Source organism: Capricornis sumatraensis, chromosome 4, assembly GCF_032405125.1.
Source record: "Capricornis sumatraensis isolate serow.1 chromosome 4, serow.2, whole genome shotgun sequence".
Taxonomy (NCBI): Eukaryota; Metazoa; Chordata; class Mammalia; order Artiodactyla; family Bovidae; genus Capricornis; species Capricornis sumatraensis.
The window spans coordinates 43297886-43323964 of record NC_091072.1 but is presented as its reverse complement, the minus strand read 5'-3'; the positions used below and the strand labels follow the sequence as shown (position 1 = coordinate 43323964).

Here is a 26079-nt window from a genome sequence, read left to right as displayed (position 1 = left end):
CATAGAATCTATTCCTGTGTATGCATTTTTATATTATAGATACATATTGTATACTGTAATAGAGCCTTATTTTCTGCATATTATAAATGAATATATGTATTACCTATACATACTACTTGTGTAAAGAGCCTTTTGATGAAAGTGAAAGAAGAAAGTGAAAAAATTGGCTTAAAGCTCAACATTCAGAAAACTAAGATCATGGCATCCGATCCCATCACTTCATGGGAAATAGATGGGGAAACAGTGGAAACAGTGGCTGACTTTATTTTTCTGGGCTCCAAAATGACTACAGATGGTGATTGCAGCCATGAAATTAAAAGATGCTTACTCCTTTTAAGGAAAGTTATGACCAACCTAGACAGCATATTAAAAAAAGCAGAGACATTACTTTGTCAACAAAGGTCCCTCTAGTCAATGCTATGGTTTTTCCAGTGGTCATGTATGGATGTGAGAGTTGGACTATAAAGAAAGCTGAGCGCCGAAGAATTGATGCTTTTGAACTGTGGTGTTGGAAAAGACTCTTGAGAGGCCCTTGGGCTGCAAGGAGATCCAACCAGTCCATCCTAAAGGAGATCAGTCCTGGGTGTTCATTGGAAGGACTGATGTTGAAGCTGAAACTCCAATACTTTGGCCACCTGATGCAAAGAGCTGATTCATCTGAAAAGACCCTGATGCTGGGAAAGATTGAGGGCAGGAGGTGAAGGGGATGACAGAGGATGAGATGGCTGGATGGCATCACCAACTCAATGGACACGAGTTTGGGTGGACTCTGGGAGTTGGTTATGGACAGGGAGGCCTGGCGTGCTGCAGTTTATGGGGTCACAGAGAGTTGGACACGACTGAGCGACTGAACTAAACTCCTCCTGCCCTCAGTCTTTCCCAGCATCAGGGTCTTTTCAGATGAGTCAGCTCTTCGCATCAGGTGGCCAAAGTACTGGAGTTTCAGCTTCAACATCAGTCCTTCCAATGAACTTGTGTATATTATATACTGTAATAGAATTGGTTTCCTGTACACATTTGTTATTGTTGTTCAGTTACTCAGTTATGTCCAGGTCTCCATGATGCTATGGACTGCAGCATGCCTGTACATATTAGGGTCTGTATTTTCTGTATGTATTACATTATATAGCATATATGCATACTATGTACTATTGTGACCCATTGGACTATAGCTCTCCAGGCTCCTCTGTCCATTGGATTTTTCAGGCAATACTGGAGTGGGTTGCCATGCCCTCCAGGGGATCTTCCCAACCCAGGGATCAGACCCACATCACCTGTGTCTCCTGCATTGTAGGCGGATTTCTTTACCTGCTGAGCCATTGAGGAAGCTATATACCTACATATATATAATATACTATAATGGGCTTCCGTGGTGGCTCAGATGGTAAAGAATCCATTTGCAATGTGGGAGACCTGCCTGGGTTTGATCCCTGGGTCAGGAAGGTTCCCTGGAGGAGGGCATGGCAATCCACTCTAGTATTCTTGCCTGGAGAATCCCAATGGACAGAGGAGCCTGGAGGGTTACAGTCAATGGGGTTGCAAGGAGTTGGACACGACTGAGCGACTAAGCACAGCACACGCATACTATAGAGTCTGTATTTACCGTCTATATGATATGCACACCGTATACAATGTGTACATATTCTGCGTGGATGTATGCACTATGTATACACATTGCATATGCATGCAGTGTGCTGTGTTGGGGCCTGCATCTCCTGCACCCCTTTGACGGCCAGCTGGAAGCAACAGAAGCAGAAGCGCTAGAGAAGCGCTAGGACAGCAGGAGGTAGAGGGAGCGCGAGGGGCAAAGCCGGGAGCCCAGTGCACCCTGAGCCCCCTGACTGCTGACCCAGGGGAGCTGAAAACGGCAACAACCACAGTCACGGTGACGTAGCTAGAGTAGCCATGTGCGTACCCTTCTCCTGGACCTCCGCTGTTGAGGACACGGAAGCCCACCTAGAGTCCTGCACCAGTGGGGGCTGAACCTAACTAGTCATGTCCACAGCCCCAGTTCCAAGCACTGGGCTGAGCGGCCTTCCCCCTGGCAAACTCGGCATCCTGCAGAGGTCAGCTCTGGGGGTTCGAGGGTCTCCGTACAGTAGCACTTTTTTTCTGAGTAGAATCATATAGCTCAAAATCAACAGTGTGAAACAGGAAATCAGGGCATCATGACTTCATCCTCATATTGACTTGGACGGCGGCCTTGAGAAAGTCGCGTCTGCTTGCCTGCACGGCCAGTGCGTGGCTTTACTCAGCTCACGGCCAACCCTCCGTGTGGCACATCAGCCCACCAGCTATCTCACTGCTAAAGTAGCAGGTGCTATTCCTCAAACTTCTTAAACTGAACTACAGCACTCAAATCTAGTCAATGTATCTCTCTTCCCCCAAACTGTTTGCTTAACACCACCAAATCTTACTGTCAAGACCTGATGACCATTTTAGACATTCAGTATTTGTAGTTGCAGAACCAGGCTGGGGAACAGTGGTTACTCTTTTCATACTCCTGGACTTTGGAGCCGTCCATGTGGTGTGAAGAAATGGCCATTCAGTTGAGTGTCCATATCCGGAGTGGTCCCGGGATAAAAACAGTCCCCGTGTGGACGCGGGTGTCCACACAGGCTTTCCCTCTGAGTCACTCCACGTCTGACCCAGCTTCTGTGTTCTCTCGACAGACCAGCAGTATTCATGGTCCCCAACTCCGCACTTCAATGAAGAGAGGTACTCCCCCGCACCAAGGACTATGAAGGGCTTGTCTGGGAGTCGGAACCCACCGCTGTGCTCCGGCCACACGTGCGGCCTGACGCCCCCCGAGGACTGCGAGCTGGGCCACCTGCACCATGGCCCCGAGGCGCGGCCGCCCTACCTGCTCAGCCCTGCCGACAGCTGCCCGCTGGAGCGCCACCGCTGCTCCCCGCGGACCTCCATCCACTCCGACTGCGTGATGCTGCCCGTGGTGCTGGGCGACCATGTGTCCAGCAGCACCTTCCCCCGCATGCACTATAGCTCCCACTACGACAGCAGGGACGACTGCGCCGTGGCCCACGCGGGCGCCAAGGCCAACCGCATCCCAGCCAACCTGCTGGACCAGTTCGAGAAGCAGCTGCCGCTGCACCGGGACGGCTTCCACACGCTGCAGTACCAGCGCGCCTCCGCGGCCGCCGAGCAGCGCAGCGAGAGCCCCGGCCGCATCCGGCACCTGGTGCACTCGGTGCAGAAGCTCTTCACCAAGTCCCACTCCCTGGAGGGCTCATCCAAGGGCCACGTCAACGGCACCAGAGCCGACGGCAGGGCGGACGAGCATGCGCACGGCCACCACGCCAAGCACGGCCGGCGGAGCAAGAGCCGCGAGCGCAAGGTGGAGGGCCGGCCGCGTGGGGGCCCGGGCAGCTGGTGGGGCTCGGACGACAACCTGGACAGTGACAGTACCTGCCGCGCCTCCAGCGCGCTCGGCCGGCCCCACGCAGAGCCCGTGGCCCGCTGCTACCCCGACGCGCTTCCCGGCCCCTTCGGGGACCTCTCGCTGAGAACCTCCAAGAGCAACAATGATGTCAAGTGCTCGGCCTGCGAGGGCCTGGCTCTGACGCCTGATGCCAAGTACATGAAGCGCAGCTCCTGGTCCACGCTCACCGTGAGCCAGGCCAAGGAGGCCTACCGCAAGAGTTCCCTGCACCTGGACAAGCCACCCGGGCCCCCGGAGCTGAAGCCGCCACTGCGGCCCTGCCACTACCTGCAGGTGAGGGCTGGGTCCTGGTTCTGCAGGAGAAGGGGGCATCTGGGCTCTGCAGGTCAGGGGGGCGTCCAGACTCTGCGGGTGAGGGGGCGTCCAGACTCTGCAGGTGAGTGGGGGGATACTGGCTCTGCAGGTGAGGGGGGCGTCCAGACTCTGCGGGTGAGGGGGCGTCCAGACTCTGCAGGTGAGTGGGGGGATACTGGCTCTGCAGGTGAGGGGGGCATCCGGACTCTGCGGGTGAGGGGGGCGTCCGGGCTCTGCGGGTGAGGGGGGCATCCGGACTCTGCGGGTGACGGGGGCATCCGGGCTCTGGGGGTGAGGGGGCGTCCAGGCTCTGCGGGTGGGGGGGGGCGTCCGGGCTCTGCGGGTCAGGGGAGCGTCCCTGCTCTGCAGGTGAGAGGGGCATCTCTGCTCTGCAGGTGAGGGGGTCATCCCGACTCTGCAGGCTACTGGTGGGAGCATCCCGGGAGGACCTGGAGTATGGCAGGCCAGTCCCAGGAGCCTCTGAGGCTGCAGGATCCAATGACAGCCACAACGTGTGTGCCCACACATCTGAAAGCGGCCAGTGGGGCCCAGGAATGAGTTTGCACGAGCTCACCAGCTTTCCCCACGCCGGCAGCTTTAAACCTTGGATACGTCAGGGAGCCTGGTTGTAGGAACCAGGGGTGTGGGTGAAACAACAGGCATGGGCGGGCGTGGACGCGCTGACATCAGAATTCTCTGCTTGGGGCCCTTCCTGTCCTCTTGGCTAACCACACGTGCCCAAATGAGAGGGGAACCCAGAGCTAAGAGGTCCCCTCTTTTTTCAGGAGGCCTCTGCAGTTACTTTTCTCAGCTAACAGCACTGTTAGCAAAGCTCTGAAACCTGAAGTTTCCTTCAGGGCACATGTAATTTGCATTCGAATCCGCCCTTCAATGGGTGATGCAGGCTGTGCACGGGATTGGAGAGGTTCTCTTGGAACCCTGAGTAACCTGTCTGATCGCCAGCGTCTGATTGCTGGCTGAGTCGTCAGGAAGTCAGTTATCAGGCAGATAAGCAACCGCAATTCTTCTCAGGCATCAGGTGGCTTCGAATTGGGATTGTGTTAGCAATTCCAACCGCCGCCTGGAGCACGGTCCATGACCCATTGGATCTGGTTTAAAAGGAAAATCTGCTCATCAGATTGCTTTCATAGGCAGATTTATTCAAAGAGACAGAATATTTAATATTTAAAGAATATTGCTTATTATTATTTTATATTAAAATAGTAATATTTGATTGATATTAATTAAAATATTAATATTTAAGACTTAAAATTTACTTGTAATTATTTGCTAAATGCCCCTTGGTTGTGTCCAACTCCGCATCTCCATGGACCCCACCAGGTTCCTCTCTCCTTGGAATTCTTCAGACAAGGATACTGGAATGGGTTGCCATGCCCTCCTGTAGGGGATCTTCTCAACCCAGGGATCGAACCCACATCTCCCACGTTGCAGGCAGTTTCTTTACTGCTGAGCCACCAGGGAAGTCCTTGCTAATGCATAAACAGGAAGTTTTTGCCTGAACGTCTGTAAAGGACTGTGATAAACATGGGAGATGTGAGACCTGGAGCGCCCCAGGCCCCGCCCCTCCCCAGGCTGCTGGAGCCCCAGCCCGTCCACAGACTCCCTGCTGACTGCACTGCACTTCCTGGGAATCCTCCCCAGCCAGATCGAGGCAGGGGAGTGGACGAGTTTGTCTGTAGCTGCTGCTGTAGTAAGATTTTAAAGAGCAGAGGGGAGAAATAAATGCTCATAGGCTCTTTTTGCTTTCTCCACCAGAAGCTAGAGAAATTTGGACGTGAGCAAAAGTACTGTATTTTATTTTCACCTTTGGTTTGTACAGAATACATAGTTAACGTTAGAGGAAGTTCTTTTTATGTTTTTAAGTAGGTCAAAGCAGACAACAGAATTAAAAGAAAATTCTGATCCGTTTTATTCTTTGAAAGAGCTTGTTTTGGTGTTTCCTCCATCGGCAGACACAGCATCTAAGGTCAGAATTTTAATGAATGTCACACTGACCGGGTGGGTGACATGCAGGTGGTCAGCTCAGGAGCGGATGGCCCCTGTCACGCCCTGCCCTGAGTTCCAGGGACACAAGGTGGACGATGGCTACCTGACCCTGGTGGGAGGACAGATGGGGGCAACTGCCTCTGTCACACCTGGAGCACACTAGGAGCACACCTGGAGCACACCGGGAGCACACTAGGAGCACACCGGGAGCACACCGGGAGCACACTGGGAACACTGGGAACACACCGGGAGCACACTGGGAGCACACCGGGAGCACACCGGGAGCACACCGGGAGCGTGGGCCTTGGCCTCTCCAGCATCACACAGCCTGGGACCAGCACCAGCTCTGGTCCCCTTCTCCCATCCTGGGCCCTGGCCTCTACCCCCGCCTCCTTCACTTTCTGTCCCTCCTTCCTGTCTCTGTTGTTTCTGCCCACCATGGGGTCCCTCCGGTGACCAGGGTCTCCCCCCTTGTGTGTGTTGACCGTGCTGCAGTGTCTTGTCTGGGGCCTGCTGGGGGGAGAGCTCCTGGCCCGACACTGCGGGAGCTGTTGGAGGAGAGGAGCAGGAGGACATGGAGCCTGAGGGTCACTGTGAGCATGGAGGCTTCCCTAGGCTGGAAGGGCATTTCAGCCTTGCCTCAAACACCCAGCCCCTACCAAGGTCTGCGCGTCCCAGCCCCAGGCACCCAGCCCACCCCGCCATCCTTCACGGGAAAGGGCTCCAAATGCTGTGGGTCGTGAGCAGCCTGCCCCCGGGTCACTCATGAAGCTGGTGAGGTCCCCTGGCCCCCAGCTCGAGTGCACACAGAAATACAGCCTACGACCCTGTCTTTCCCAGTGTCGCTCACACAGTGGGTTCTGTGCCGAGCGCGGCGGGCATGCCAGCCCATGAGTCAGCTCCTCTGTGGCTTCCCACTGCGTGCATTCAGTCACACGCGGCCCTCTCATTCATCACTGGTGAACGAGAATGAGGTAGGATGCTCACCCACACAACAGCACACGTTTCTGTAGTGACTGACGGTTTCCCAAGGGCCTTTCTTACACTCTCTCGAATCTAAGCACAGCGTCTGATGCATATGCAATCAATGAGGCTGAGAGATTTACCAGGCTCACGGCTGGCAATGCTCAAACCCCAACATCCGTCAATGAAGAAATTATTTCAGCAACATTTCTCAAATGCCTGCCTGTCACAGGCCCGAGACCAAACCAGCACCCGATGGTGAAGCAGTGAACGGTCGCAGCCTCCTGGGTCAGTGCCCGTGCTGGACACTCGTCACTCCCGTCGGCCCTGCCCCCGTGTGCTGGGATAGGGGAGTCCGGACAGAGGTGGCGCCACTCCAGAAGGGGTGTGGAGGAGTCGGTCTCAGAGCTGACCCACACCCTCATCTCTTGGTCAGAAGTCAGCCTTTACTTCGGACCGTGCGGAAGCACCCAAGGCCTGAGGCCTTTGAAGTGCTTGAGGCAGAAACCAGAAAAGGCCTGTTTGGTAAAGATGGATGGTTTTTCTAAACTACACATGGAAGGCTGACTGCACGTTACGCTCGGACTTTTCGCTGCATGGACGGGCGGCACGCCAACTCCCACATTGTTCAAGGCTCAAGTGCACAGGCTCGTGTCCATGTATAAAGCTTCCAATCGCTAATAAAACAGAGGAATAAAAGGAAGGTCACTTGTAAAATAAGAACATGAATCTTAATATAAGATCATCTGGTCCCTGACAGATGTGTCCAGAGGGAAGTGGAGAATTCGGGAGCTCGTTTCTGGGTGAAGACTTGCCTCTAATCTGGACCTGAGGAGGGAGTCTCAGAGGCCCGCCCGCAGGCTGCTCTGACCCGCCAGGTGGAGCAGCGCACCACAGTTCCCTCCATCAGTGACACCGCGCAAAGGAAACCAAGAGCACTTTGGTTTACATACAGAAAAGAGCTGTAGTCAAGGCTCGGGTCGTAGTAGATGGGAAGGCAAATGCTGGGATTGCACAGGACGGGAGCTTGCCCTCCAGGAGGTGGGGTCGCACAGGACAGCAGCCGGTCCTCCAGGGGGTGGGGTTGCGTCCTGCTTGCCATGTCCCCCCAGTGTGTGGCATCGCAGCCGCCCCAGACAGATGTCCGGGCTGCCCTTGAGGGCGCCCCACTCAGACCCATGGTCTTGCACTGTGACAGCCTGGAACTGGGAAACCCAGCTGTCTTGCTCTGTTACATTCCCAGGGCAAATGTGCCTGGCATGCGTTTAAAACAAAACAAGAAAATTGTGGACTGAATGGAGAAGACATGTCCCCACCTGGACACCTAGTGTTTGATGGCATTTTCTTCCTTGGTTTCAGCACCTGGAAGAGAATATTATTACAAAACCCCAGCCCTTGTACCTTTGCCATGCTGCTTAAAAGGAAGAAAGAACATTTTAATCTGCAGCCTGAAGTCTTCTTCAAGCAATAAGCAGGAGATACTGAAATCTACACTCGCCTCGACCTTAAGAAAATGCCTATTCAGAAATTGTAAATGTCACTCAGTGCTCTAAGCAAGTAGGAAATTAGAATAATAATTATCTCCAAATGCAGCGAAGTTTACACGTGGATTTGCGGAAGCTGTGGATACCGTGAAAAGAAGTTTATTCTTTCATGAAAGCACTTGATGTTTTGGGGTCCACCCTGGCCACCCTCACGCCGGCCACTGAAGGTTTGTGACCCTGTAATGTGCTGAAGAAAACATTCTTTACTGAGGCACAGTGGCGTTTCGGTGTCACTCCCCCATTCTTTTTACAGTCTGCAGACATATGCTTCAGAATCAGCGTTGCAGCTACTCTTGACTCTGGTTTACTCTCCTTCTGTATTGAAATCTCTTCTGTCAAAGACTGTGAAATTGGCAGCTTCAATCAGAAACAAAAATATACAAGCTGATCTCATTTGTTAGTTAATTCACAAGCTGCTAGAAAAAAAAATCTTTACTTTTTTTTTTTTTTTTTTAACAGAAGCATGTTTTTGATTCACAAAAATTCCATAAGCTGCCAGTGGGGATGCGTCTTCCCTGGCACATGGCTCCTCCCCATCCACCCCCACCAGCCTCCTTGGAGCATCTGCCCCACAGCCAAGCCCCTCTCCGGGGCGCTGGGGGGGGGAAGCTGGAGCCTCTGTGAGACTCTCTTCTGCCTGCTGCTCGAGTCCCAATGACTTAGAGCCCCCAGCCTCACCTCCAGGAAGCCTTCCCCGATCACCTCCTCTCTGTTGACAGCTTCCTCTGGCTCCTTCCCTATTTGCCCTCACACCTCCTTCTTTGCCCTAATTAAACCATAATTCACTTTATTTTATGCCTGTCTCCTCTACTGAAATGTATTCTCATTTGGGACTAAATTTTCTTAAATTAAAAAAATAAGTTTACTTTTTATTACAATAGTTACTAATATATATATATGGTCCATGTAGAAAACTTAGAAAATATAAATATAAAGAAAAATCATTGAAAAGCCCACCGTTACTGTCTCCCAGTGATCACTGCACATCCTTCCGGCTGTGTTTCTGTGTGTAATACAGCATCTCTGTCTTTCAGGGCTGCCCCGGTGGCTCAGTGGTGAAGAACCCCCCTGCCAATGCAGGAGGCAAAGGACACACGGTTCAGTTCCTGGGTCGGGAAGATCCCTGGAGAAGGAAATGGCAACCCACTCCAGTATTCTTGCCTGGGAAATCCCATGGACAGAGGAGCCTGGTGGGCACAGTCCATGTGGTCTCAGGACACTGGACGCCACTGAGCATTCGTGCACACACACACACACACCTGCCTTTACAGTATAGAAACATGGTGTCCACAGGCTAAAAAGTGATCTCCCTCGTGGACATCCCTCCTTGGCTAAATGCTGGCTCTTGTACGTATTATCCGTGGCATGGTTGAGTAGATATTCTCAGCCACCCCATGAGATATTATCAGTTCCCTCCTTTGACACTAGTGATCAGTTCACAGTCCCCAGCACGAATCCTGTTGTCTGGGGATATTGCTCGGTCAGAGACACCCACAGATCGAATTTTCCGACTAGTGGCATAAAGTGTGGGCCCACATTACTGCTGGGCATGAGGTGGGGGGCAGCCTCTGTCCCACAGCCTTGTCCATCCTCCAGCTTGTCGGGATTGCTGGAATTGACCCCCGCGAGGAGAGAGGTGAGAGCCTGGATGCCCAGAGAAGCACAGACTTCGCTCCTCCTGATCTCTTCTCCCGAGTGCCCCGACTCCTGTAAACCTGTGTCTGTTTCCCCAGTGGCTGTGCTGCCGGCGTTTCTTCTTCTTCCTGCGGTGTCTCTGGCAGCTCTGCGCCGCCCTCTGTGGTCTCGTGCCCACCCACCTGTCCAGGTCTGTACCGCTCCCCAGGTCAGAGATGGGCACTCGGCACCTGGCTGTAGGGAGCTTGGACATGCTGCCCCCAAGCCCTGCTCTGCGGCTGGGAGTCCCTGAGCCGCACCGCCCTGAGGGTCAGCCTGTGAGGACCCAGAGTCTCCATCCTGTGAAGCCCCCTCCTCTTCCACGTGAGGCTGGTGTGTCTCCGTGTCTTTCATGGACCCAGCCTGGCCCAGGGTGGGGGCCGGTTCCACACCCAGGCTGCAGGGAGGATCCGCGGAGCGTCACCATGGGGCCTGGGGGGCTCGGTACCTAAGCGCTCACCCTCACTGAGGGGTGCCCACTACTTGCGTGTTGGTGGGGGCCCCAGAAGGGGCATCCGTCCTGCCCTGGGCTACAGTGTGCAAGATGGAAGATGAAGAAAAAGTGCTTTCAGCTGATAACTCTGCCCTCGCAGCTAGCCGTGCCTGTCCCTGGCCGGGGCGGTAATGAACGGCCCCATCAAAACTGGAGAGATGACAAATGAACGCATCTACAGAACAAGCTCACAGACACAGGAAACAGACTGCCGAGGCGGGCAGGAGGGGCGGGGAGGACTAGGGGTTTGGGGTTAGCAGATGTGAACTAGTGTATACAGGGTGGGTAAACAGCAGGTCCTACTGGATAGCACGGGGAACTGTATTCAATACCCTGTGATAAACCACAATGGAAAGAATATGAAAAACAGTGTATATAACTGAATCACTTTGTTATACAGCAGAAATTAACACAAGGTTGTAAATAAATTGAACTTCAATTTAAAAAATTTTTTTAAAAACGTGGAAAGATGGCAAGACTCCTTTTACAATGAACCCACTCCAATATTCTTGCCCAGAGAATCCAGGCAGGCTCCATGGGGGTCCATGCAGTCGCAAGGAGTCAGACAGGACTGAACGACCAAGCACAGCACAGTGAGAGTGTACTTAAGTCTCTTAACATTAACCATAGGGCAATCCCCACCTACGAAGACTTTGTCAACACGGAACTGCATCATCCCATCTCCACGAAGAGCATGGTGGGAGATTCCCTCCTCCAACGTGAAGAGCACGTGCCCTGGGTCTTTGGACTACGGAGCTCCGTGCGATGGTGCCGGTGCGTGTGGACTCACACAGCCCTCCACACTCAGCCGCTGCCTGGTGCGGTTTCGGTTTTCGTCAGCATCACAACTGGTGGAGCGTGAAGGGACCGCTCTGCCCTGGGCGCCCCTGGAGACGCCCTGTAATGTGTGTGCTGTGTGAGGACCTCGGGTTTCCTGGGGGGCGGGTCTGCTCCTTCCTGCCCAGAGGGCAGCCTGCATGCACGCCGCTGACAGCGCACGGTCTGAGTGCCAGGACTCAGGTCCAGGCGTGCCCCGGCGCACAGGGCCCCAGCGCACAGGGGGCCACGACCCAGCCCTGGGTTCACGCCCCATGTCGGCTCTCACAGGCCTCAGGGCCTCCTCCTCTGGCTGCCGTCTTCTCCTCTTTTTTCTTCCTCTCCACACTGGAGACCTCCCTTGTCCAGTTTTCTCAAGGTTCACTTGCTTTCTCACCACAAGGAAATAAGTCTAAGTGTTAGCAGTGGTTTTTCCAGGTGCTGAAACTACGTTTTCTCCTCATTCTACTTTTCTAACATTTTCTCACTTTTCCCATAACGTTTGTCACTTTTATAACAGGAGGAAAAGCAATGATTATATGTGAACATCCTTTTGGGAATTGAGTGACGGACCATGAAGAAGCGTGTGATGTTCGGTGCTGAGTGCCAGTGACGAGCCGTGTCTTCGGGGGCCGCGTCCCCAGGAGGCAGCTGGGGCCCTGACGCCCTGTGTGCTCTCCCCAGGTGCCCCAGGACGAGTGGGGAGGGCGCCCCACAGGGGGCAGAGACGACGAGATCCCCTGCAGGAGGATGAGGAGCGGGAGCTACATCAAAGCCATGGGCGATGAGGACAGCGGGGACTCCGACTCCAGCCCCAAGACGTCCCCCAAGCTGGCCCTCCGGCCAGAGCCCCTGCTCACATCCATCGGACAGAGGCCGCTGGGAGACCTCCAAACGTAAGCCCCCCACACCTCCCCCGCCCCAGCCCAGGGCTTTCCTCACACAAGCCAGCGGTCAACCCAGAAAAAGCCCAGGATTGAAAATATTGGACTCAGTGGCCATCAATTTAAAGTCCTCTTTAAAAAACCTTTCAGACCTTTGGTTACACTTACTGCGTAGTAATTAAGGAAATATACTAGGGTGATTTCTAAGTCAAGTGTTAATATCTGAGCACCGGTCATAGCCAGTGACCCATCCGTGTCTTCTCAGATCATTGCAGCTATTTATCAGGAGTTCCTGTGTGTGAGACAGTCACAGTGGGGAGTTTTCTGTTTACTGTAACTTTACAGGTGCGTATGTAGGCAACAAAGTTTTTGCAAGGTAAGAACAGGAACTGGATTCGTTTTATAAATATCATAGAATATGCTTTATATATTTGTCCAAAGATACATTGTGGGGTTTTTTAAATTGAAATATAGTTGATTTACAACGTTGTGCCAATCTGTGCTGTATAGCAAAGTGATTTAGTTACACACATACATCCATTCTTTGTTTAGTCTTTTCCATTGGCGTTTATCCCAGGATGTTGGGTATAGTTTCCTGTGCGTTTGTTTATCCAGCCTGTCTGTCGTAGTTTGTATCTGCAGTCCATCCCCACCCCCACCCCTCCTGGCAACCACAGGTCTGTTCTGTGTCTGTAAGTCTGTTTCTGTTTCATAGATAAGTTCATTTGGGCTGTTTTAGATTCCACATATAAGTGATATCATACAGCGTTTGCCTTTCTCTTTCTGCCTTACTTCACACAGTATGATAATCTCTAGGTCCATCCATGTTGCTCGAATGGCATTGTTCCATTCTTTTTTATGGCTGAGAAATGTTCCATTGCATGTCTGTACCACATCGTCTTTGTCCACTCACCTCTGCATGGACAGACAGGATGAGTCCAGGTCTTGGCTATTGTGGCTAGTGCTGCAATGAACACAGGGGTGTGTGCTAAGATACACTGCTGATAAATTTAACTAATTTTCAAAATACAAACAGAGGAAACTAGGAACTTGGCTATTCATTTGAACGATGAAAACATGACTGCAGTTCTTAGCTGTCAGACTGTTGTGTGTTTCCGATCCTTCCAGCTAAGTCTGGATTCACATGCGAAGAAGCACGCTTTTTCCACCACGAGCTGTGGCTTCTCTGGTGTGGAGGTTCGACAAGAGGGTGAAGCGGCAGGTCGACGCTGTTCCCGGGGCATGTGCTGTTCTCCTTATACGTGTGCAGGTTATTCTTTTCCCCCAAAGCTGACACCGCAGTGGATACGTGACACGGAGTGGGTGGTGCCGTGTCCAGACAGTGCCATGCCTTGTAAGATGACTCCACGGATTCGCAAAGTCCACGAAACTCCCACAGCAAGTTGCTCCTTGTATTAAGATACGAAATTTCTCTTGAAAATATGTTACTGGGAGGTTCATCAATCGAGTTGTTGTTATTGCCTGTTCGGATCTTAGCACATCTTGGGATTTTATAGGCTTCAATATAATTTCATTTATTTCATCTCAAATGACCTCACAAAAGCTCCGCTCTTTCCCCAGGGAGGTTAAAACTGTCCACGTTATGGAACAAAACCCTGACTCAAAGGGATGAGGTGCCTTGGCCACATAAGGGACCAGGGGTTTGATTGAAAATGCTTATTGCAAGCCCACATTCAGGGAAAGTACTTCACCTGAACAGCAGGAGCGCGCGCGTGCCAGGGACCACATGCTTTCTGTGAGAAAGGAGAAGGTGGGTTTAAAACATGGCCCTGAGCAGAAAGTCTGGGATTTAGCAGCTCCCCGGGTGTGTTTCCCTCCAGCACCACAGAACTTCACCAGCGGGAGCGGATTAAGATTCAAGTGATAAACATAAGAATTAGCATCTGCTGACCTCCTTCAGGTTTTTATTCTCCTCTTGGTATGCACAGTTAATTCTATTGATGTTAATAATGGTATTCAAGAAGGCAGATAAAATAGCCAGAAATAGCCTGGTAATTACACTGTAGTTCTAATTGGATGGATTGAGGATGGATTGATGTTCTTACGGCTAAACTATCATATGGGCGTGGTGACCCCTGGGAGTTTTACACGCCTCCTGCCTCACATAAACTCTCCTGTGTGATGGACTTGCCCAGCAAGCCTGCTTTGATCTGCCTGGCTGAGACCTGCAAGGGTCTGGGGCTACCTGTCATCAGCCCTTTTGAGCCACATAATGTGACCCCCTTTCTGTGAAGGCTGCTTGACCTCTGGGAACAGTGGTTCTGTTGAGCAGTGTCTTGTCTCCCTGCTGTTGCACCAAGAAAGCGGCCAGTCCTCCCATTAGTAGCTGACCGTGCTTCCTTATTACACGTGCAGGGATTCTCACTCTCTCCTTGCAGTGTTCTGTGAATAGTGTAAGGTGACAGAAAGTCTTTTCACTCCGGAAAGGAAAATGAAGCAAAAAGAAACAAGCAAAGACTTGTCACACTTGTCTTACTGCCCAGAATTCTCAAGAGTTGTGTTGATTGATCGAGGACAAACTCTGTCTCTCCGTGGGTCAGACCCTGCCCACAGGCAGATGCCACTGAAAGCTATTTTAAATGAAATGTAAATTTCAAGATGCTATTGAATCCAATTTACTAGGTTTTAAATTAGTTTATGTATTGATATCTGGAGAGTTCACTTTTTATTATTATGAAAGGTAGACCAACTAATTTAATTTTAGGGTCTTTTTCTGCTAAGTTGAATTGAGAAGTCAAATCTCTAATAATTTTGAACATCTCTGAGTCATTCTCTCAAGAAGGTAGCATTTTTAAATTTGCAGAGAAAGGAGACCTTATGTTACATATGAGTTACTTCATATGTAAAGATAAACTCAGGCGGGTTACAGATATAAACATAAGAATCATGTTGGTGTGTGTGACTGTATACAGGTGTGTGTATATGTCTACATGTGTATGTACAGGTGTGTGTATATGTATACGTGTGTATATGCAGGTGTGTGTATATGTCTACATGTGAATGTACAGGTGTGTGTATATGTATACATGTGTATATACAGGTGTGTGTATGTACATGCGTATATATGTACATGAATCTGCATATGTGAATATTTTACAATCTTGAGTTGGAGAAGGCATATCCCAACCTTATTCCACAGTGAGAAACTACAAAATATTGACATATGTTAATTCATAAAACTAAAAACATATTCATGGTAAAGGCCAACAAACAAATGAACAAACTAAAAGTACTGTCACCAAAGTAAGACAATCATGAAAACCTGGGGAACTGGCCCATGACACAGGTGACACGTGCTCACATTCCTAACACCAAGAGATACCTTGCAATTCAGTCAGGAAGAGATGAGCACTGTGGCCATATAATCGGGCAGAGGCCAGAGAAGACGTCCACATACTTCGTCAGTGACTGAAAGTCTAGGAGAGCTTCAGCATTCCACTGAAACCTAAGAATCTAAACTCCCGTTCTGAGTGTAAAGGTGCAGAAATGCAGCGGTGCTCACTAGCTCATGTGCATCGCTGTAGGAAGCACTCAGCTGCCCACATGCCTGCCAGCAGGGATCTGGTCCCACAGGTGGGTTCACCTGTAAGAGCAACAGGTAAGATGCTCTTCATTGTTACAGCATCAGTAATAGCAAAAGTTACAGTAACCCAGAGTCCACAATGACAGGACTGACTGAACAGTAGATATACGCAAGGATTGAAATAGTAGAATGTTATTAATAGGATGTACCAGAGTCTTAGGCAGCTGTAAGAATGAGGAACACTTCTGTGTGCCGATTGTGGAGCAATCCAGATTACATCAACTTTAAAAAGCAAAGTACAGGACATTATTATATAGCTGCCACTTTTTTAAAAAACACGAGAGACTGAGAATCTCTCTATGTTTATTGTAATTACAGGTTCTCTCTTTTTTAAATTTGTTCGTGTGTTTTTTGGCCGCCGCGTCTTCGCTGCCGCGTCTTCGCTGCCGCACGGACTCTTTCCTCGCTGTGGAGAGCAGCGGCTGCCCTTCGGCACAGTGCTCGGGCTTCTCTTGTCGAGGAGCACAGACTCCAGGGGCCCGGGCTTCAGGAGCTGTGGCCCCTGGGCTCAGCTGGTGCAGCTCCCGGGCTCACCTGTTTGCGGCCTGTGGGACTGAACCTGTGTCTTCTGCCTTGGCAGGTGGACTCCTCCACTGAGCCACCGGGGAAGACCCGATGCTGCCACTTTTATATGATAAAATGGGAAAACAAGACTAAAACACTTGTGAGATTATATTACGTAAGGAGACAATAGAAGAATGAATAAGAAGCTAATAAAAATGTTTACATCTAAGGAGCGAGGAGGAAGTAGGTGCAACAGGGATGGACAGGACGTCTCAATATGCCTCTTTCTATATAAGGTGCTGACCTTCATTTATGCAAACGTGCCATCTATTCAGAAATACCAGAACTTAAAAGAGGTAATAAAAGGAAGTAAAACCCACTCTCAAGAGACGGAGCAGCCGAGAGAAGATTTAGAGCTGACTGATGACAACCATCAGAGAGAACTTTAAAATAATGGATTAATGCCGTAAAAATCGGAGGGAAAACATGGAGTACTCAAAGACACCAAAGGGAAATTGGCAGAGAGAGAAAGTATAAGAAAGAGGGAGACAGACACACTGCAGGTGAAAACCACGGTGTCAGAAGCAGAGGTTTAGTTGCTGAGCCCCTCAGCAGACGCGGCACAACCACGTGATGGTCAGTGAACTTGAAGATAATCCACAGGGGTCACCACACACACACAAATATAGGAAATAAAGGCAGAAAAGAGCATTCAGGGGCTGTGGGCAAACATTAAATGGTCCAAGGAACTGAATCCCAGGAGAAAAAGAGAAGGTGAACGGTCCATGGAATAAGCATTTGAAAACGTAACACCCAAGAGTTCTGAAAATAGCGACGGACGGCAAATCACAGATTGAGGAATCTAGAAAACCTCAAGAAAGACAAGTACTCCAAACAAACCACCAAAACCCTGGGCAAATACACACGTATTCACACCACCAGAAACCGAGAGTAAAGAGAAAATCTTACAGAAAGCTGGAGAAAAATAGAGGACAGCACATACAGAGGAGCACAACCTTCTCACAGGGGCTTTGTCGTAAACTAGTCAAGCCAGAAGACAATGAGTGACACCTTTAAAGTATTAAAAGAAAAACCTATGAACCCAGAATTTGACTTAGAGAAAGTATCTTTCAAAAATGAAGAAAAGATCAATGTTTGAGGATAAAGACAGCCACTATTAGCTATTTTTCTCCATTTTAATTACTTTATCAAATTTCTGTAATGAGTTTGTAAAGTGTTTAATACTGACCACCTTTCCTTTCCAGCCCTTTGGGCAGGGAACTCGACTTAGAGGTGAAGGTAATATACTGTCCTTTCTTCCCAACATTTTCCCTCTTCTCATCGTAGGAGCTCTCGAATCCCGCCCCCACCCCCCCCCGCCGCCAACCCCACAAGCCAGGTCGTTCCTGACCACCCTCACAGCTGCACACGCGTCCCCTCGGTCTACACCCAGCTGCTTTTGTGCGCTTTCTCTCCTGCTCATCCAGCCGTGAGATGCGTGTCCCCCCACAGCGCTGAGGGCAGTGCCCAGTTCATCTTCTGGTGAACCAACGAATCTGATTGCATAATGGATGGAGAGCTGTCACCCCGAACAATGAAGAGTGCTGAAAGCCATCACTCTTTAACTGCGAGTCGCTCTCTTTACGTCTGTGGTCTTCAGATATCTAACAGCGATGGATGACATGGGTAATCAGCCAAACACTCAGGAGAAGTCAGACAGGACTTTCTATTAACTAAACAGAAGCCGACAACTGTCAAAGCCCCAACTGTCCCCAGATAGTGCACTGAATAAAGAGATTAGAGCATCTAGGTTGCTGCCGTGTCCTGGCTATCATAAGCAGTGCTGCGATGGACACTGGGGTGCATGTGTCTCTTTCAGTTCTGGTTTCCTCGGTGTGTACGCCCAGCAGTGGGATTGCTGGGTCATAAGGCAGTTCTATTTGCAATCACTGTTTATAATAGCCAGGACATGGAAGCAACCTAGATGTCCATCAGCAGACGAATGGATAAGAAAGCTGTGGTACATATACACAATGGAGTATTACTCAGCCATTAAAAATAACACATTGGAATCAGTTCTAATGAGGTGGATGAAACTGGAGCCGATTATACAGTGAAGTAAGCCAGGAAGGAAAACACCAATACAGTATACTAATGCATATATATGGAGTTTAGAAAGATGGCAATGATAACCTTGTATGCGAGACAACAAAAAAGACACAGATGTATAGAACGGACTTTTGGACTCTGTGAGAGAGGGAGAGGGTGGGATGATTTGGGAGAATGGCATTGAAACATGTATACTATCAGGTAAGAAACGAATCGCCAGTCTATGTTAAACACAGGATACAGGATGCTTGGGGCTGGTGCACGGGGATGATCCAGAGAGATGATATGGGGTGGGACGTGGGAGGGGGGTTCAAGATTGGGAACTCATGTACACCCGTGGCAGATTCATGTCAATGTATGGCAAAACCAATACAGTATTGTAAAGCAAAATAAAGTAAAAATTAAAATTAAAAAAAAAGAGAGATTAGAGCAAAAAGAGGTAAATCTGTAAGATCTGAGGGCAAAATTAAACAACATTAAGCCAAATAGCAGAGAAGGCAATGGCAACCCACACCAGTACTCTTGCCTGGAACATCCCATGGATGGAGGAGCCTGGTATGCTGCAGTCCGTGGGGTCGCGAAGTTGGACACGACTGAGCGACTTCACTTTCACTTTTCACTTTCATGCATTGGAGAAGGAAATGGCGACCCACTCCAGTGTTCTTGCCTGGAGAATCCCAGGGATGGGGGAGCCTGGTGGGCTGCCGTCTATGGGGTCGCACAGAGTCAGACACAACTGAAGTGACTTAGCAGCAGCAGCAACAGCAGCAAGCCTAATAGAATCAAGATTGCTGGGAGAAATATCAATAACCTCAGATATGCAGATGACACCACCCTTATGGCAGAAAATGAAGAGGAACTAAAAAGCCTCTTGATGAAAGTGAAAGAGGAGAGTGAAAAAGTTGGCTTAAAGCTCAACATTCAGAAAACGAAGATCATGGCATCTGGTCCCATCACTTCATGGGAAATAGATGGGGAAACAGTGGAAACAATGTCAGACTTTATTTTTGGGGGCTCCAAAATCACTGCAGATGTGACTGCAGCCATGAAATTAAAAGACGCTTACTCCTTGGAAGAAACGTAATGACCAACCTAGATAGCATATTCAAAAGCAGAGACATTACTTTGCCGACTAAGGTCCATCTAGTCAAGGCTATGGTTTTTCCAGTGGTCATGTATGGATGTGAGAGTTGGACTGTGAAGAAGGCTGAGCGCTGAAGAATTGATGCTTTTGAACTGTGGTATTGGAGAAGACTCTTGAGAGTCCCTTGAACTGCAAGGAAATCCAACCAGTCCATTCTGAAGATCAGCCCTGGGATTTCTTTGGAAGGAATGATGCTAAAGCTGAAAATCCAGTACTTTGGCCACCTCATGTGAAGAGTTGACTCATTGGAAAAGACCGATGCTGGGAGGGATTGGGGGCAGGAGGAGAAGGGGATGACAGAGGATGAGATGGCTGGATGGCATCACTGACTCGATGGACATGAGTCTGAGTGAACTCTGGGAGTTGGTGATAGACAGGGAGGCCTGGCATGCTGCGATTCATGGGGTCGCAAAGAGTCGGACACGACTGAGCAACTGAACTGAACTGAACTGAACTGAAGCCTAATAGTAAACCTAAAGCAGCAGTGATTTATGCAACTTTCCTAAAGGAAGTAAAGATGAGTTATTCTATTAAAACCATTGCCTTCCTTGGTGTATTGTACTTAATATATGAATTTGTTTCTTTATTCCTCCAATAAGTAAGTTTGTGCTAGGACTGGGTGTGTAAATAAGGTATCAAGTAAATAAACGAATGAAAGTACAGACTGCCAGGGCACTAACCAGGCAAGTGAAACTAATCAGTTAATTTTCAATGACAGGAACCATCTTTACAAAAAAGTGAGATTTTGATGAACCAAATTGCTTTTGAAATAATTTATTGAGATAAAGATGTTTTTAAAAATCTCTTTTATTGCAAAATTTGGGAAATATATATAAAAATTTATGTTCATTATTTTTTTAACTTTTTATTTCGTGTTGGAGTATAGCCAGTTACCAATGTCGCAATTGTTTCAGGAGCACAGCGAAGAGACTCAGCCAAGAATATACATGTGCCCATTCTCCCCCAAACTGCCCACCCATCCGGGCTTCCACGTAACACCGAGCAGAGTTCCCTGTGCTGTACAGTAGGTCCTAGTTGGCTATCCATTTAAAAATATAACAATGTGTACACGTCCACCCCAAAGCCCCTGATTGCCTCTCTCCCCATCCTTCCCGCCGGTAACCCTAAGTTCGTTCTCTCAGTCTGTGAATCTGTTTCTGTTTTGTAGACAAGTTCAAGCCTCCAATGAGAGCTCAGTTTGGCTGGCAGCTTAGTGTCCATCTGTGATACTGTGAGCAGAGAACCTGGTCACTGTGGGCCAGACTATGACCTACAGCTCTAATGCAAGCTAACCCTTGAATGTTGCTTTAAGCCACTGAATCCATGTGGTGTGTTAGTCAGAGTTCTCCAGAAACACAGGGTGTGTGTGTGTGTGTGTGTGTGTGTGTGTGTGTGTGTGTGTAAGAAAGATAAAGATAGACAGGGATTAACTGTAAGAAACTGGCTCTCATCATTGTACAGGTTGGCAGATTCTAACTCTGCAGGGCTGGCTGGCAGGCTGGGGTCCCAGGCAAGACCTGAGGTTGTGGCTGGAGGCTGAAGACAGTCTGAAGGCACAGTTTCTCTTCCCCAAGGAGCCAGTCTTTTTTCCTAAGACCTTCAATTGATTAGATGAGGCCCACCCATATAATGGAGGGCACTCTGCTTTCTCAGTGTCTAAAAATTTAAATATTAATCACATCTAAAATCCCTGGGCTTCCCTGGTGGCTCAGTGGTAAAAAAATATGATTGCCAATGCAAGAGATGTGAGTTGAATCCCTGGTCCAGGAAGATCCCCTGGAGAGGAGAATGGCTACCCACTCCAGTATTCTTGCCTGGGAAATCCCATGGACAGAGGAACCTGGCAGGTTATGGTCCATGGGGTCACAAAGAGTCCAACAGGGCTGAGCTGCTAAAGCTTGCACATCTGAAAAATGCCTTCACAGTGCTGTCTAGACTTAGCTCAGTTAAGGTCAGTAGCTCAGTCGCATCCAACTCTTTGCGACCCCATGGACTGCAGGACACCAGGCTTCCCTGTCCATCACCAACTCCTGAAGCTTGCTCAGACTCATATCCATTGAGTCAGTGATGCCATCCAACCATCTCATCCTCTGTCATCCCCTTCTCCTCCTGCCTTCAATCTTTCCCAGCATCAGGGTCTTTTCCGGTGAATTAGTTCTTAGCATCAGGTGGCCAAAGTATTGGAGCTTCAGCTTCAGCACCAGTCTTTCCAATGAATATTCAGGACTGATGTCCTTTAGGATTGACTGGTTTGGCTGTCTAGACTACTCTTGACCAAATTGCTGGATCCCACAGTCTAGTCAAGTTGATCCATGAAATGAGCCAACAGACATAGCAATGGAAAATGAATATGTGAAAGTATTAGTCATGGTTATCTGTGGGTGGTGGATTTCTGGCTGAATTTCATTTTCTTTTAAATATTTTCTGAATTTTTTCCAAAAGCATATGTTAGTGTTAAAATAAGAAAAGATGTTGAAAATCAGTTTTATTGTCTTCTAAACCTCCTTGTAACCTATAAGTACTGTTTCTTCAATAATAATACCATATTTAAAACAAATTATCCTTGTGTTGTAAAGTTACTACAGTAATACATTTATGCTCAGTGACTTTATTAGATGTTTCAGCTTCAAGTGGAATTATAATTTTATGTGGATTTTAAAGCCATAAAATGGAGCTTATTCCCAGTAGTACTGCCATATTTTGTGTCTCCAGGGCTCATTTTAAGTGAGACATACAATAGGAGATGCTCGGGGAGAGGCGTGTGTCCCTGGCGGTAGTCGGGGCTTGGTGTTATCACCAGGGAGCCTCTTCCTTGATGGTGCAAAAGGGATGAGCATTTGAGGGTTACTAGCCTGGACCCTCTCTGAAATCACTTCCAAGTCCAACACCATCATGTGTACTTGGGGAGGAGCCTCCGCACTCCTGGACCAGACAGTGAACGGCATTTTCAGCACAGACCCCTCCCAGTACCGGGTGACTTCTGGCTACCACAGAGCTCCCATACCAAGAGTCCTCTGTCTGTCATTTTCCTGCACATTCAGTGTCATATTTCTTCTTTTCCATCTTCTGTGTCTTTCTCTACTTCCTGATTACATTATCGCCTCCTCAGATGACAGTGTACACTCATTTCTTTTTATTATCCTGGGAGTGGTCATGCCGTGGCTCTTCAGCTAGCACTGTTAGCTGACGGGGACTCCACTTATGATCTGTTTCGTGGTACAGTTACACTGTTATTTTCATTTCAGATGGAGGTGCATTTAGTGATTATCTCCAATCACAGCAGGATGGTAAATTTTACTGTCAATTGATTCCTACATTTGTATCAGTTCAGTTCAGTTCAGTCGCTCAGTCGTGTCCAACTCTTTGCGACCCCATCAGTTGCCGCACGCCAGGCCTCCCTGTGCATCACCATCTCCCGGAGTTCACTCAGACTCACGTCCATCGAGTCGGTGATGCCATCCAGCCATCTCATCCTCTGTTTGCCCCTTCCCCTGCCCTCAGTCCCTCCCAGCATCAGAGTCTTTTCCAATGAGTCAACTCTTTGCATGAGGTGGCCAAAGTACTGGGCTTCAGCTTTAGCATCATTCCTTCCAAAGAAATCCCAGGGCTGATCTCCTTCAGAATGGACTGGTTGGATCTCCTTGCAGTCCAAGGGACTCTCAGGAGTCTTCTCCAACACCACAGTTCAAAAGCATCAATTCTTCAGCGCTCAGCCTTCTTCACAGTCCAACTCTCACATCCATACATGACCACTGGAAAAACCATAGCCTTGACTAGATGGACCTTTGTTGGCAAAGTAATGTCTCTGCTTTTGAATATGCTATCTAGGTTGGTCATAACTTTTCTTCCAAGGAGTAAATGTCTTTTAATTTCATGGCTATCATGACTATTCAAATAGATGTTAAAGTCAGCATTTATCATTAGATATGGCAATAGTAAAAAAAAAAACTCTTAAGTAGTAATAGCATGTACCTCTTATTTTATACAGTGGTAGGTAGTCAAACATTTAACCTATAAAATCAGCAGTCAGAAAATACAATGGAGTGAGAAGAATGGAAACAAACATTTATCTGCTGCAGTGGTTTCTAATTTCTGGTACTAACAGGGAAAACACAGAACTGAGTGGCTGTTGTCAGCAGAATAGAACATGTTCTTCACATGTTGGCCTGGGAGTTTACCTGGTTCCCTGTTGGTCTCACTCCCCAGACTTCATACTAAGTCTCTCAAGAGCATAGAACTCACCCCCATTTTCCTGACAGAGTTGGTGCTTAATGATGTTTGATGGATGGAATTGCTCTTAAGGAAACTTTAACTGAGGCCGTTCCGTGGGGTTGGCCTCCCTGCTTGCTCAGTCTGTAAAGAGTCTGCCTGCATTGTGGGAGCCCTGGGTTCGATCCTTGGGTCAAGAAGATGCCCTGGAGAAGAAATGGCAACCCACTGCAGTATTCTTGCCTGACGAATCCCATGGACAGAGGAGCCTGGTGGGCTACAGTCCATAGTGTCACAAAGAGTCGGACTCTACTGAGTGACTTTCACTTTCATCCTGTGGGATTGTTGCTGCTGCTGCTGCTGCTAAGTCGCTTCAGTCGTGTCCTACTCTGTGCGGCCCCATAGACGGCAGCCCACTAGGCTCCTCTGTCCCTGGGATTCTCCAGGCAAGAACACTGGAGTGGGTTGCCATTTCCTTCTCCAATGCATGAAAGTGAAAAGAGAAAGTAAAATCACTCAGTTGTGCCCGACTCTTAGCGACCCCATAAACTGCAGCCTACCAGGCTCCTCCGTCCATGGGATTTTCCAGGCAAGAGTACAGATTGTTAGTGATGATTTTTACTATAACCTTGTGTCCCAGGCATCTCCCTTGTTATGCTAATAATTGTCTTAAAAGCTATTCCTGAAAGCCATAGAAAATCACTGAAGAAATTCAAGTCAGCTAGCAGATTCCTGTTCTAGAAAGTTTGATCCAACTGGGTGGACACCATCAGGTGTCCATCAGGAGGCCTGGGGGAGTCACCAGGGCTGCCTTAGTGATGGTGTGTGGGTTGAGAAAACCGGCCTGGAGGCAGACATCCTAGAGACAGAGTGGGACCCCCAAGGCTGTGACTCGGGCAGGGCTGGGGTGGCGTGCACTGAGCGGCTGCTGTGAGGAGGGCAGGCATGGCGACAGCGCCGAGTCCGGCAGGGGCAGGTGGCGTGCAGTTGCCAAGAGGGGTCGCCCCCTCAGTCCCGGCGGCCAGGCACAAGGATGCCTACTCTCTGCCTCTGCGGGGTCGGGGGGCGGGGCGCCAGAGGACAGCGAGCGCCCCCAGGGGACCAGCGCTGCTGCGGTACCCTGCCTTCCTGATTCCGATGGCAGGGCCCACGGACGGGCAGGAGAGGCTTGGGGAGTGGCCAGGGTCTCAGCCACGTGGGGAGCAGCAAGGCTTCCCAAGGAAGGGGCCGTCCCAGCCGTCCCCGTGCTGGACGGTCCAGAAGAGGCAGGACCTGCACCCCAGCAGCCTCCCCGGGGCAGACAGCTTCTGCAGTGGCTGGTCTCAACCATCACTCATGGACTCCCTGCGTTTTCCGTTCTCTTCAAAATCCGCATTTTCTCACTTCCTTTTGTCAAAGGTTTAAAGAAAGAGTCACTGTATGTGGACTGAATTGTTCTTTGATCTCCATGACCTGGAGGTATTTAGCGTTTACTGCCATCCTTTGTATGCAGACTCTGCCCCCAGGGGGTGCTGCAGGCACACCGGCCGAGTACGTGCGTCAGGTCTGTGCCGGCCCAGTGGCACCCGGGGACTGTGTGTGTAGCTCAGTGAACAGCAGGTGCGTAGGTACCGAGGTGGTTGGCGGCGGCGTACCAGTTGCCATGCTGATGGGTCATCCCCTTGCTGCGCCTCTGGTTGCCTGTTAGCCACCAGGCGGGTTAACCCAGCAGCAATGCTGGCTGTGCCCTGTTTGTTAGGCCTCTTCTTAACGCGTGCAACTGGGGGCTCAGAAGGCTAGTCACTGGAACACACACCCCCTCAGATGGGCTCCGAGAGCCCCTCCCGGAAGGAGCAGGCCTGAGGGACCCCGGCCCCTGATGCCCTGGCCTGAGGGTCCAGCCAGGCACTGGCCTGAGTGTGAGCGCCACGTCACAGATCTGGTCTGGTTCCGCCGCCCTCAGACGGGCGCCCGGGACAGGGCTGAAAGGGCAGCACATCCTGTGCCTGTGTCTCTGGGACCAGGCCCAGGAAGGATCAGGACAGTTCTAAGTGCTTCCCAGGTGGCTCAGCAGTCAAGAACCAGCCTGTTAATGCAGGAGACTCGGGGTCAATCCCTGGGTTGGGAAGATCCCCTGGAGGAGGGCATGGCTACCCCCTCCAGTATTCTTGCCTGGAGAATCCCATGGACAGAGGAGCCTGGCGGGTACAGTCCATGGGGTTGCAAAGAGTCGGACACGACTGAGGGGCTGAATGGCAACAAAGTCAGTCTGTGTGTTCCCTGAGTCATCCAGGCAGGGCACTGCCGTTCGCTGGCCAGTAAGTATTTGACAAGCTCCAGCGCAAGTGGTCAAACTCTAGTCTCCTTCGCAAGAAGCCCTCCACCCCTGCTGCCC

The 26079-nt window shown here is 49.8% G+C and overlaps 1 protein-coding gene across 1 annotated transcript in view; it reads left to right on the top strand.

Moving 5' to 3' along the window:
• DLGAP2 (DLG associated protein 2) overlaps positions 1 to 26079 on the top strand; it is a gene marked incomplete at its 5' end in the record, with an annotated part of 465714 nt that overhangs the window by 375400 nt on the left and 64235 nt on the right. The window contains 2 exons of the mRNA XM_068969930.1: positions 2673 to 3733; positions 11936 to 12147. Coding sequence (XP_068826031.1) covers positions 2673 to 3733; positions 11936 to 12147 — 1273 coding nt within the window. The remainder of the gene's footprint in view (positions 1 to 2672; positions 3734 to 11935; positions 12148 to 26079) is intronic.